Below are 12,400 nucleotides of genomic sequence, written 5' to 3' on the forward strand. Positions count from 1 at the left end.
CTTGCAAAGCCATGTTTATCCGCGCCCCTGAACGCCCGTACTGCCTCGCTTAACAGCCAATTATCAAACCCAATGGTGAGCCTTTGCACCGGCCCAGGACTCTCTACCCGGCGGAACTTTCGCCCTGGCTCAACTGCCGCCGTGTATCATCAAACCAGGTCTCACCACTGATACTGGACATGGCGTTGCCAACACCCTTTCGCGTTCCCTTCACCTCAAGGTCGGCAGCTGCGATGTTCATACGGCGGATTCGCTCAATGGCCTCTCTCTCATAATTCTTGGCCATCTCAAGCCCCTTCGCTTGCATCTCAGCTCGGTCGTCAGTTGAGACAGCAACCAATAGCTAAGAAATCAGTCAGCATGTAGCTTCAGAACAAATGGAGGCGTGAATCCGATTACCTTGTCAATAGTATTGATACGGGCCCTGAGCACACCGCTTCGGATCATGGTAATGAGCTCCGATTCCAGAGATTCGCCAGGCTTGGCAAATGATTTGTTCATGCTCTCCAGAGTGACACAAGAGAAAGGAATGAAGTATTGCACAATGCACTTGTTGCGAATGGCCGAGAAGATCGCAGGCAGATGCGGCTGGAGGTGAATATCCAGTAGATAGTCGGCACGGTAGCTCTCCAGTATGTCGAGACATGCCGAGTATCGGCCGTTGACGAACATGGAGACTGCCTTGCGAATATGGGGCTCCAGCTCCAAGTAGTTCCTAAAACTGGAATTGTCAAGAACCCGGGACTGCAACTCTGAGCGGTCCATCGAGGCAAGGGCCAGCAAGCCACCGTACGTGGCCACATCGTTCGAACTTGCGATGTCATTGCAACCCTGGCAGATAGAGGGATCGCCGACCTCGAGGAAATTCTTGGCTGCCTCGTAGAACTTTTCGGAGTGCAAGTTTGCGATGCCCGTCACCAGCTTCTGGAACGGCTGGTGTGCCTTTTGCTCTTCGTCGCTCATACCACCGGTCAGCATCTTGCCGACGTTTGCTAGCACACTCGGCCAGTCGCGTCTCTGGAGGACTATGCCGATAAGGTGCTTAGCAATACCCACAATATGAGCCTGCGTGCTGGCTTCAGGACGCATGCGGAGGTAGGCGTCTGATGCAGCCCCAAATCGCCAACTTGCTCCAGATGCTCTCCCAAGTCGCGCAGACCAATCTGCTCATGCTGTCAGCCACACGCACTGGACGTTCCAACCCAAAATATCAGCTTCTTACCCGGATGCTCTCCTTCACCAGATTGTTCTTGTACTGTTTAAGCTCAGCCTCCAACCGAGCCGTCTCCATCTTATTCGCCTTTTCCGTGTTGTCGATCCAAGCTGTATCCAATTGGGACTCGGGATCATTGGGGGCCGCGATTCGAATGCATTCCCATGCGTCGCGGTATCTCTGGACATCCTTGCCTTTCTTGGCCTCGGATATGGCAGCTTTGAGGGCGTCGACACATAATGGCACGGAGCTGCGTCCAATCAGGAGCAGTCGATCGAAGCAAGTTCGTCCTAGGATTAGGCGTGTTAGCATATGGCGAGGGACTGGACTGGCGCATAGTGATGGCCTATATACCTCGGTAGTTGGCGATGTAAAGGTCAAGGTCGAGCTTCGGCGTCTCTGTTACGTGGTGTCAGCTCGAGGGCGTCCATATGTTGCCGGGAAGAGCAGTGGACTAGAAATCACCCTTCACAATGACGCCGCTCTGGCTCTCCATAATGGTGAAGAAATGCAGGATAGGGTCAGTCGACGCCATCTTCACTAGACAGTCCCGCGACGGGGTCGCTGCCAAACGGCTATCATAAACCGTGGGTCGAGATAGATGTTGGGTCGGGAAATGGTTCGCCAGATGCGAATCGACTTGTTGGAAATCGGCGAGGCTCTTTCGGAGGGGGTCGCAAAACAGGGAAGTTGGTATCGGTATTTGAGCTGCACCTCAAGGTGTCACAATGTTTGTTCAATGTTATGTTCGTATGTAGGTAGGAAGGAATTAATTAATTACCAGACTGCAAGGCAGACAAGCTGAAGTGGGGAGGAGAGACGTGGGAGCCTCATGCCTTGGGATGGAGGGGTAGCTTCAGCCTCTTGATTGCCTAGCCTAAGGAAGTAGGTAGGCAGGTAACCAGGTACGTGCGGGGGATTACTTAAGTCAACCTCAGCTTCTTCTCTCAGCCACACCTCCGAATACTTACATTAAGCAGTCCAGGTACACGTAGAACACACATCTCGGCGACTGCGACAACAGGTCATGAGACACTTTGTCGAGGCGAAGAGCAAGAAGAGAAAGGAGCCCCATTCGTTCATTCGGATGACAGCACTTTAAGCAGACCCCCTCACGGATCACTTTCATGTCTCAGCCGCCTCTTCAATCCTGTGCCTTATGCATTCAGCGCCCTTACCTACCGGGCATGGTTCGAAGAGCACTTGCAATCCAACTAGGTAGCCTCTCAACACCACCGCGTTTTCACCATTTTCAGAAATAGGATTTGATGCTTATGGTGTTGCCAATAGAGCGCGAGACTTTATCAAGGGGCTGCCCACTTGACGCATACATGTGCATTTATCCCCTAAGCGAGTTAGATTTCCGAGCTTAAATGCACAGGACCCCCAAACCCGACGATGTCATTGATGCCACTGATGCCAACCAAATCGCAGAATGAGCTCGCGAGTCGCCTGCGACGTGCATGATTCTAGCCTGAGTCCCAAATCAGATTAGGGAGGATATTGTGGTAGAGTTTTGAGAGAGAAGCCCCAGTTAACCAGTGGTGGGCGGACAGACTTGGGGTTTTCTGCAAGGCCGCTGAGGGAAACCCCCCCCAAGCGATGGCGCGTACAAGTACAGTTCCGGCAGGTTTGAGCGTCGACTCAAGACTTGCTTTCAGCTCTCTGATTTCTGGTTGGCCCCAAGGGGAATGCCAAGACATGGCCTGCAGTATGCAATACCCGAAGGGTTGAAGGCGGTTCGATTCGAACCGGGCGGGCACGAAAAGCTGTTCCGGCTCTGGCAGGCTCGGCTCTCGGCCGATGAGCCCCAGGGTTTCCGGCTGTGGCCAGGGCCGTTGGTCCGCCTTCCAACGCTCATCAAACGCGGCGGCCGTTGCTGTTGTATGTATTGTCACAGGCGGACAGCGGCGTGCAACCCGACTGTGAGATGTTACGAGGACGCGCCGGGTTCCCGCTATTCCAACCGGGCCACCGAAACCGAAAGATGAGACTACAATCCGGCTATCCGGCACATACCATCCTGGTCTATTGCCCACACCAAGATGGCGCCAAGGCGCGCAGAAGCACGCAGATAAAGTCTTGGCTTGGTCTTTTTCCAACATTGGAGGACGCGCTACAACACGGTGATACCCCGTTGCCCAAAACGCACGTCACTTGGGTGAAAAGCTGTTCCTTGATAGGCTAGACAGGCCAGAGAATGCATACTCCTGGTCCATGCAGCCTCATCGTTAACGCTTGCCCCGTTGAATAGGTGACAAAAGCAACGCAGCAGCCAGCCAGCCAGTCTCCAGCGGCCTCACCAGCCTTTTGAGACGCCACTCGATGCTTGCTGATAACCGGGGTCGGCCCATCGCGTATTTAGCACCGCCCCTGGGGAACTGCACGAGTATTGTCATGAGGTTTGGCCGTGTTGTCAAGTCTTGATAGAACGGTCTGCTTTTCCGGAGATTCGAGGCCTCCGCGGAATTGTAGCAGACTCGCTCTTACATGTTGGCCTTGACGAGTGCGTTACGACACAGGGCATTGATTGAGAAATCCGGCAGTCATCGCCCCCTAACCGTCGCGGGATTTTGCGGTTCGCCAGTGAGTTCAATAGAGCGAGTTAGTTAACTGCCGCTAATAGGATGGTTCTTTGGCGGCTCGACAGAGTGACAGTACATTCTGGCAGGCGCACGGAAATAACCTACGGGCCTGCGCAAAGCGTAATGGAACAGAAAACAATGTCGGCATCTTATTAGCAAACGCCAGCGCTGGTACTGGCTGCGGGACCACCGAAAATAGAAGCCACTCCCTGCCAGCCTAGGATGCGACAGTCGTAGTGACGAAATTTAATAGCAAGCTAAAGCAAAGAATGTCGTGCTTGATTATGTAGCTATTAGGCGTGTCTTGTCATACATGTACTTGGGACTCTCTCTCTTTTTTAAAATGTCTGTCTGATAACATGCCCATATGCGTAGGTACACAGACTGGCCCAGCTCCCGTCGTCCATGGAAATCACTCGCAACTTGTTTACCTCTTACAATACTATTTCTCAACAGGCTGGACCGGGGTCGACGATGAGGCTATGAAGGTAGGCGGCCTTTGCAACCCGACCAAGCACTGGACAGACAGTGACGCACCACAAATTACCCCTGGGGATTTCAATTCCGGATGGGATGGGTGTCCCCCTGGGCGGCTTACACAAGCGGAGAGGCGGTTGGCTCCCAGACTCCAAACTTCCTGTTCTCTCCCCGCTATCTTTTTTTTTTTTTTTTTTGCGCAGGTCAAAACCGCTTCTGGTCCACCACCCACCGCACTACGTCCAGGCATATACCACTATGTGTAGTAGGGGGCGGGCGCGCGACAGTGCACATACGGTGCAGGCGTCGTCTCAGTGTCCGGCGCCGCGGAGATAATGGATTGTGGCTAGGACCAGCTTCAAAAGAGAAAGAAAAAAAACGGTTCACGTTGGGTTGGTGCTCGGTGGCTCGATGGATACATGGATTCTACTACCAAGAGAGAATTCATTACATCGATGCCGATAAACGAGCCGGGCACTTTGGGGCTAAGCGTACTTGAATCCCCCGAAATCGACGTTTGAATCAGGGCTACAGTGGGATATCCGCCACTAGCCCGCCAACCCGCGTAACCGATCAGTTGCCTTGTACGTGACTGGACTTTGGCGTCTTGACTCGTATTCCCGGTCGGTCCAGGGCCAGCTTGTCAGGTCCAGCACAGCGACACCATCCACCATCGCTGCAGTGCAGTAGTAGGTACAAAGTACATAGGTAGTAGTAGTAGAGTCGCTTGTGGCGTGGGCGTGGGCCACTGATACAGTGCCTCCTCCATCCTCCATCCTCCTCTCCATCAATTGATCCCTCATCCATACCACTTCGATGTTACTTCTTTTGCAATACCACTGATCCGTACCCAAGTTCCTTGCCATGGGCTCACGTCTTGTTACTGCGTAAATTTGCCTGCTCCCAGTTCTTCCTTGACTCGGATTTTCCCCTCTGCTTTGCATAACCCCCCTGCAAGCGAACTGGGCCTGCCGGCAAGGAACACTCAAGAAAGTGGTCTACCTACGTCCCTCGCAGGTTGTTTCAAGGACCTGAATCTCCTGTGCCTTTGTATCTACGGACACACTCCGTACATTCGATTCGATCAATTGTCGATACCCTTGACCCCTAGTCCCCTTCTTTCCCGACCAGGGATTTTTATTCCACTCTGCCACTTCCCATCCAAATCTACGTACATACCTTGGCCTTCTCTCTACACTACGTAATTGCACGTCGAGCTGCGCTACTACCGCCCGCTAGTTTTGTCCCATCCATATCTCAATTCCAATCCCCCCTGTCTCCAATCCCGTCCACCCATCGACGCCCACTGATCCAACTTTGGCCTGGCCTAACCTATTCGTTTCCACCACCTAACGTCGAGCCTACCGCTGCCACTACCTAACTGTCTTTCCTTCTCAATCAATCGACGACGCTTCTTTCGTACCGGCATCTGTTCCGCTACCACCCAAGCCCAACCACACCTCTCTCCAGTTTCCTCACGCTCACTCACCCAACTCACCCACGCCAAACACACACTGTACCCTTTCCATATCTGCTTGTTCTTTTCGGGCGTTCTTTGCAATGTGCGGCGGTGCTGGGTCAGTTTAAAACAGCCAAAAACTTTTGCGTCTCCAGTAATTCCCTTACCTGACTGAACAGTGGTCTCGGGTAATCGGCCCCGGTTAATTCATTTGGGTCCCTACCATCGCAGTCCGGTCCTCCTCTGCCTCTCTCATGAGCGGGAGGCTGCGATTGTAGGTCCGCGGCACTCCTGTCCATAATGCTAGGGAGGCATCTCATGTCGATTGTACGAAGTCAAGCATCCCACAAAGGACGCGCCTTCCTAAGGACGATCCAACAACCCCACCAACCGTCATTCGAGGGAGACGGCTACCCCCACCCCAACCGACGATAGCCATGCCTCCCTCATCGCAACACTCGCAGACTCTCGCCTCGGTCCCCGAATCCCCCATCAAAGGCGAGAGCGTCGATGTCCCGGACCTCGACCTGTCCGATGTCGAGGATCTTTCCGATGCCCAATCCGCCGATGAGTCGTCTGCCCCGTCGCAGCATAAGGGCAAGGGCGTCGATAACGGCGAAGCTCCGTCAGCACCATTGCAGAAACGGCGAAGGGTCACCAGAGCCTGTGACGAGTGCCGGAGGAAAAAGATCAAGTACGTCAACGCGAAATCGCCCAGCACAGCCCCGAGGCGATTCGGAGGACGGCCATGCGCTCGATGCGCGGCACGCTCCAGCTTACGCGCCAAATGCCAACACCAGAAACACTTATATACTAACTTTGATTGCATAGATGCGATGGCAAACAGCCGTGTACTCACTGTCAGGTTTACAGCTATGGTAATTGTCCTCTATTGCAGAGCTTCTTGCTCGTACAGCTTGTTTGCTGACACCCGCTGCAGAATGTACCTACGACAAGCCCTCCAATCGGCGGAGGAATCCCGCGCCCCAGTACATCGAGGCTCTCGAGAGCAAGCTACAGCGCGCAGAAATGCTGCTTCGCAAGTTCATGCCTGACGTGGACCTCAACGACCCAAGCCTCGATCCTTCGGTGCAACAGGAATTCCGGATGCGAGACAAGGCTAGAACACAACGCCAGCGGCTTGTGTTGGATGACACGTCGTCGAGCTCTTCGTCAATGCTGAGCGGACAACTGATGTCCATGATCCCTACGTTGGGCTCGCTTGACCTCAACGATAAGGGCGATTACGACTTCCACGGCGTTTCCTCGGGCGCGGTATTCTTTCGGAGAATGAAGGATCACTTCCGTACGCTTTTGGGCCGTGACTACCAGGCTCCTCTGCACGCCCGCGGCCGGCGATCCGGTAATATTCTTGGGCTCGATTCTCCGAGGTCGTCGATGAGTTCGCGATGGGATATGCCGACAACAAGCACCAACATATACGATATGCCTCCACTCGAGGTTGCGAAGACTCTATGCAACTATTCCCTAAACTACGCGACATGCCTGTTGCGCATCGTTCACATACCATCATTTCTGGCCATGCTAGAAAGTTTGTACGCTAAGCCTACTCACGAGTACGACCGCGAGGACAACAAAAACTTGGCGCTGGCATACTCTGTCATGGCTCTGGGGTGCATGTACAACGTGCCGGACGGGAAGGACTCGAAAGGAAAGCCTTTGCCTTATGAACTGGCTATAGAACAAGGGTATGGTATTCTTCTTTGCATTATCTTCTACGTTCTTTGCTAACCCAAACCGAACAGCCTGAAATACTATACCTCTGCGCGAATATTACTGAATGATCCCACAGAGTGTCGAGACCTGGCATCCCTCCAGGCGCTCCTCTTTCAGATCTTTTTTATACAGTCCATGTCAAATCTGAGCACCTGCTACGGCTTTGTCGGGATTGCATTACGGTCCGCGTTGCGAATGGGACTACATCGCAATTTGTCCAATCGCAAATTTGATCCCATTGAGACGGAATCAAGACGACGAGTCTTTTACGTATGCCGGCAGCTGGACATATATGTTTCCGCACTGCTCGGATTTCCCATGCTTCTCAATGACGATGACGTTGACCAGCTGCTACCGACGGCAGTAAATGACGAGCATATTACGAAGGACGGTATCCTCCCTGTGCCACCTGGAACGCCGTCCTTCTTTGAGGCTTTCAACGCACATGCCCGGTTGATGGACATATTGAGCCAGATCATACGACAGGTCTACCCTTTGAAGGGGGCTGACAGTTCTGAAGACGGAAGTCAATCCAGCGCATCCTATATGATCAAGTACTCCAAAATCAAAGAGATGGAAAAGAAGCTCCAAGAATGGTACGAAGAACTTCCTGTTGCCTGGCGGCCAAATTCGTCGGGCACGGAAGAGGTCCTGCGGGTCCGAAACCTGCTTCGTTTTGCCTACGCGCACGTACAGATGGTACTATATCGACCGTTCCTACACTACGTTTCCCCGAGGATCTCGGCAGGTAAAAAGGTCGATGACCGCGCATATGCCTGCGGCGCGGCTGGCATCAGTGTTGCCCGCAATATCATGCAGATAGGTACCGAGATGCGGAAACAGGTTTCTCTGGTTGGGCCTTACTGGTTCACATTCTTCACCGAGTTCTTTGCCATCATATCTCTAATTTTCTTCATCCTGGAAAATAAGGAGAAGCCAGGTGTTGTGGATCTTATGGCCGACGCTTCGGCAGGAAGGGAGATGATCAGCAAGCTTGCACCGAAGAGCATGGCGGCGGATCGTATCAGCAATGCGCTCAATGTAAGTTTACCCTTTGGTGCCTACATGGAAACCCCAACTGATTGTCTAGATCCTTTTCGATGGTCTCCCCGACGATTTGAAGAAGGTCAGAACTAAGCCCTCTGCGCCCTCGAAGAAGCGTTCAGCTCCCGGCGCAAAAGGCGGTGCTATTGCTACCCCGTCGCCACCCGTCCTGCACACGAGAACGCACCGTCGAAAAGATGACACCAGCCGATCAAGAAGTGGTTCGGCCAAGCCAGTCAGATCGTCAGTTGGGCCGGGCTCATCTCACGTATTCCCCGACGTCATGGGGGGTATCCAAACCCAGGATCTCAGTTCATCAAACTTCTCGCCAACAATTCAATCCATGTCGCCTTTGGAGCTGGCGTCGGCGTCAAGTAACAATGTCGACGCATTTTCCACAAACGGCATGCACCAACAAACGCACCACAACATGCACCATGGGACACCTGGTGGGGACATGAATTCTCTGAGTAGACTTGGAGGTATGGTGTTTCCTCCGGAGGACCCTCTTGCGTATCCCCATCAGCCAAGAGCCGACTTTGGTTTCCAGCAGCACATGAGCCCCTCGCTCAACCCGGTGGTCAGCCACGGTCCGGATCCGTCGCAGTACTTCACAACAGGTCCTTATGACGGAATCGAAGGCCAACTAATGGGCCCGCTCCCCCTTACCTCATGCAGACGCAGAGTCAGTCGATGTTTGACTTTCCGACGCAGATGTACTCGGATCCGATGTTTGTACCGATGCAGCCGAGCCGGCCACCTCCCCAAGTCCCGCCGACGCAGCGGTTATCGAGCCTCCAGCAACGGCAGCTGGCAGCGCAAAATCGACAACACGACACGACGCTGGAGACGTTTGCAAACACACCGTGGTCTGGCATTTTCCCACACCTGGACTAGAATGGAGCGCACATAGATACCCTGAGCGATTTGACAAAAGAGGGATTGGAGTTTGGTGGCAACCCAGGCGGATCATTAAGGTGCTTGAGCGGTTGATTTGGCCGACGACACGTCGGGAACACGGGGCCAATGTACATTTTATTCGGGGCATACGCACTATCGTCAACGGTTGACGATCTATAAGTGGTGGGTGGTTGCGTGCGTAGGAAACGTAGCATGAAGAGAAGCACGGCCACCAGTACGATGCTTGGATGGCCCCCGGCAATACTGTGAAGGGGGTCCAGGGACTGAGCATGAAATCAAGAGTTGGCGACGACCGGAAGTTGCGCCTCGTTAAATGTGGATTGTTAACTACGATGCATGTGGTGTACTATACATACCGCGCCGCTGGAGTCGAGAGTTGGCGTAGGCGCAGGTGGCATCACATGGTGGCTGGCAGTTCGGTTTTGTTTGTCTTGTAGCCATTTGGTTGGTTTCACCTAATTAACGAGACTGAGTCCCGGCGTTTGAAATATAGGCCTTCTCAGACCGTTACTACGTTCTTGATTCTAGCCTTGGGATGTAAACATGGTGGGAGCGGCGACTCAACGATAAGACGGCCGGCATACTCGGCAGTCCACGACCTTGTATAAGTACTTAACGTAGTAGACATGGACGATATGGACCGTATAGACATAATAATTGCACTGATTTCAACATGTATTTTATGCATCCTGAAGTCATGGATGTATGCAATGGGTGTATATTAGAATACCAATAGCAATGCAGCAGGTACGTGCTGATGTACTTGAATCAAGATGTTCGGTCTGTTTTACCCCAGCCCATACGGTACCTAATATTAGGTCGGTCCATGCGGTGTCCAACGTGCTACGTAAGTACCTACATAAGGCAATAATAAGCCTACCGTCGGCTCCAAAGCGGACCTTGTCTTTGTCTCTATGATACCATACCACTTAAACCAACAACATCCAATCGCAAAACCACCTTCCGAATCCAGATACCATCGTCTACTTCCGTCCAAACACCCAGAATGGAGGCTGCCGTTGAATACGATGTCGTCTCAATTGCCGAATTCGATGCCCTGTAGGTGGTACATCCCAGAAACGCCAGCTGGCATCGACGGAATTGGCCGATTTGACTAACACAATTGTATAGTGCCATTGAACTCAGAACACCACTTGGTACCAAGTATCCTGGTAAGCTGTCGTCATTATCGTCTCGCGGTTCCGTTGGCATAGGCATCCAACGCGTTCTGACCTTTTGTTAGCCAAGGAGCATGCGAACAAGGTCACCAAGCAGTTAGGCGTCCAGAATGGCCTCGTCTACTTGCCTGGCAAGGGTGTATCGCAATGGGAGGACTCTGACATGGGGCCCCCATTCCGGCAGCGTCGATTGTAACATGTCCCCCCGAACGTATCATCAATCCGGAAAGCTGACAAGACGCGGAACAGCTTCTATTATATGAGCGGCGCTAACTTCCCGGGCTGCGCCGTTACCTACGATATCGGCGCAGACAATCTCATCCTTTGGATCCCCTACACACCTCCTTCGCTGATCCTCTGGTTCGGCACAACGCCATCGCCCGATGAGTGCCTCGCTAAGTCCGACGTGGACAACGTGAAGTACATTTCGGATCTGCCCAAGTACCTGAATTCCACGCTGGGCGACGTCGGCTCTCTCTATGTGCTACGCGCCGAGCAGATCCCCAAGTCCTTGGGCCTCGGCCTGCTCAAGCCCACCATCAAGATCGACACGAGCTCCCTGCTGCCCGCCATGGCCGAGGCCCGCGTCGTCAAGACGGACTACGAGGTGGCCATGATCCGCCGCGCCAACGACATCTCCTCGGCGGCGCACCGCGCCGTCTGCGCCGGGTTCCGTCGCTACGCCAACGAGTGCGAGGTCGAGGCGGCCTTCTTGGAGGCCTGCGTCGCCGAGAACGCACATGCAGTCCTACCCCGTCATCGCCGGCGCCGGGCCCAACGCCGCCACGCTCCACTACGACGCCAACGACCAGCCGCTCGCGGGGCGCCAGCACCTCGTCCTCGACGCCGGCGCCGAGTGGGAGTGCTACGCCTCGGACGTGACGCGGACGCTGCCCGTCGGCGGCCAGTTCACCACGGAGGGCAAGGCGATCTACGATGTCGTTGCGCGCATGCAGGAAGAGTGCATCGACATGATCGCGCCCGGTACCGGCTTCCGCGACATGCATCTCCACGCGCACCGCGTCGCGACCCAGGAGCTCCTGAAGCTGGGCATCTTGCGCCGCGGTGGTGACAGTGACAGTGACAGTGACAGTAATGAGAAGGGTGCCGTCGCGACCGCCGAGGAGGTGGAGACGATCCTGGAGAGCGGCGTGAGCAGCGCCTTTTTCCCGCACGGGCTGGGCCACCACGTCGGGCTCGAGGTCCACGACGTCGCCGGCAAGCAGCGGCTCATGTCGACCGTCGCCCCCTGGATCGTAGGCAGCCGGAAAAACAAGCGAGACTTCGTCCTGCGCGAGGACCTCGTCTACATGATCAAGTCCTCCGCCTCCGCCTCCTCTTCGGTACCTGGTGCCAATGTCCTCGGCCGGGCCCTGGAGCCCGGCATGGTCGTGACGGTGGAGCCGGGCATCTACTTCTGCCGCGAGTACATCGAGGTGTACTACCTGAGCAAGCCCGAGCTGGCGCGCTACATCGATGTACGCGTGCTCGACCGCTACTGGGACGTCGGCGGCGTGCGCATCGAGGACTGCATCCTCGTCACCGAGGACGGATACGAGAATCTGACGACGGCGCCCAAAGGGGAGGAGATGCTGAAGGTCATCAATGGGAAATGAAAGGGGCGGGATGACAGGGCACACTATTGTGACTTGCAGCCTTCGTTGTTGATAGTATCACATGGAATTTGGGCGTACTGTTTTTTTTTTTTGTTTTTTTTTCGTTTTGTAGACGTCGTCAAATTTAGCATGCAAAGAAGTTATGTATGTAGTCAGGGGTCATTGCATTT

General features: G+C 54.1%; 3 protein-coding genes across 3 annotated transcripts; 2 read left to right on the forward strand and 1 right to left on the reverse strand.

Annotated features, from left to right (window-relative positions):
* Window positions 1-103: 103 nt before the first annotated feature.
* PG997_012797 (COP9 signalosome complex subunit 1) lies at window positions 104-1,748 on the reverse strand (the record flags this gene model as incomplete). Its single annotated transcript, XM_066817111.1, has 5 exons — window positions 104-343; window positions 400-1,065; window positions 1,223-1,503; window positions 1,568-1,612; window positions 1,679-1,748. 5 exons carry the CDS (start codon window positions 1,746-1,748, stop codon window positions 104-106), a joined length of 1,302 nt encoding a protein of 433 aa, XP_066662803.1.
* Window positions 1,749-6,171: 4,423 nt separating this feature from the next.
* On the forward strand, window positions 6,172-9,428 carry PG997_012798 (fungal specific transcription factor; the record flags this gene model as incomplete). Its single annotated transcript, XM_066817112.1, has 5 exons — window positions 6,172-6,428; window positions 6,566-6,612; window positions 6,675-7,443; window positions 7,501-8,512; window positions 8,562-9,428. The coding sequence occupies 5 exons, from the start codon at window positions 6,172-6,174 to the stop codon at window positions 9,426-9,428; spliced, it is 2,952 nt and encodes a 983-aa protein (XP_066662804.1).
* A 1,014-nt stretch (window positions 9,429-10,442) lies between these two features.
* PG997_012799 (peptidase M24- structural domain-containing protein) lies at window positions 10,443-12,230 on the forward strand (the record flags this gene model as incomplete). The annotated part of the gene is made up of 4 exons (XM_066817113.1): window positions 10,443-10,495; window positions 10,651-10,806; window positions 10,864-11,338; window positions 11,361-12,230. 4 exons carry the CDS (start codon window positions 10,443-10,445, stop codon window positions 12,228-12,230), a joined length of 1,554 nt encoding a protein of 517 aa, XP_066662805.1.
* Window positions 12,231-12,400: the final 170 nt, after the last annotated feature.

The sequence above is a fragment of the Apiospora hydei genome (assembly GCF_038363865.1).
Source record: "Apiospora hydei strain CBS 114990 chromosome Unknown utg000009l_segment0_segment0, whole genome shotgun sequence".
Taxonomy (NCBI): Eukaryota; Fungi; Ascomycota; class Sordariomycetes; order Amphisphaeriales; family Apiosporaceae; genus Apiospora; species Apiospora hydei.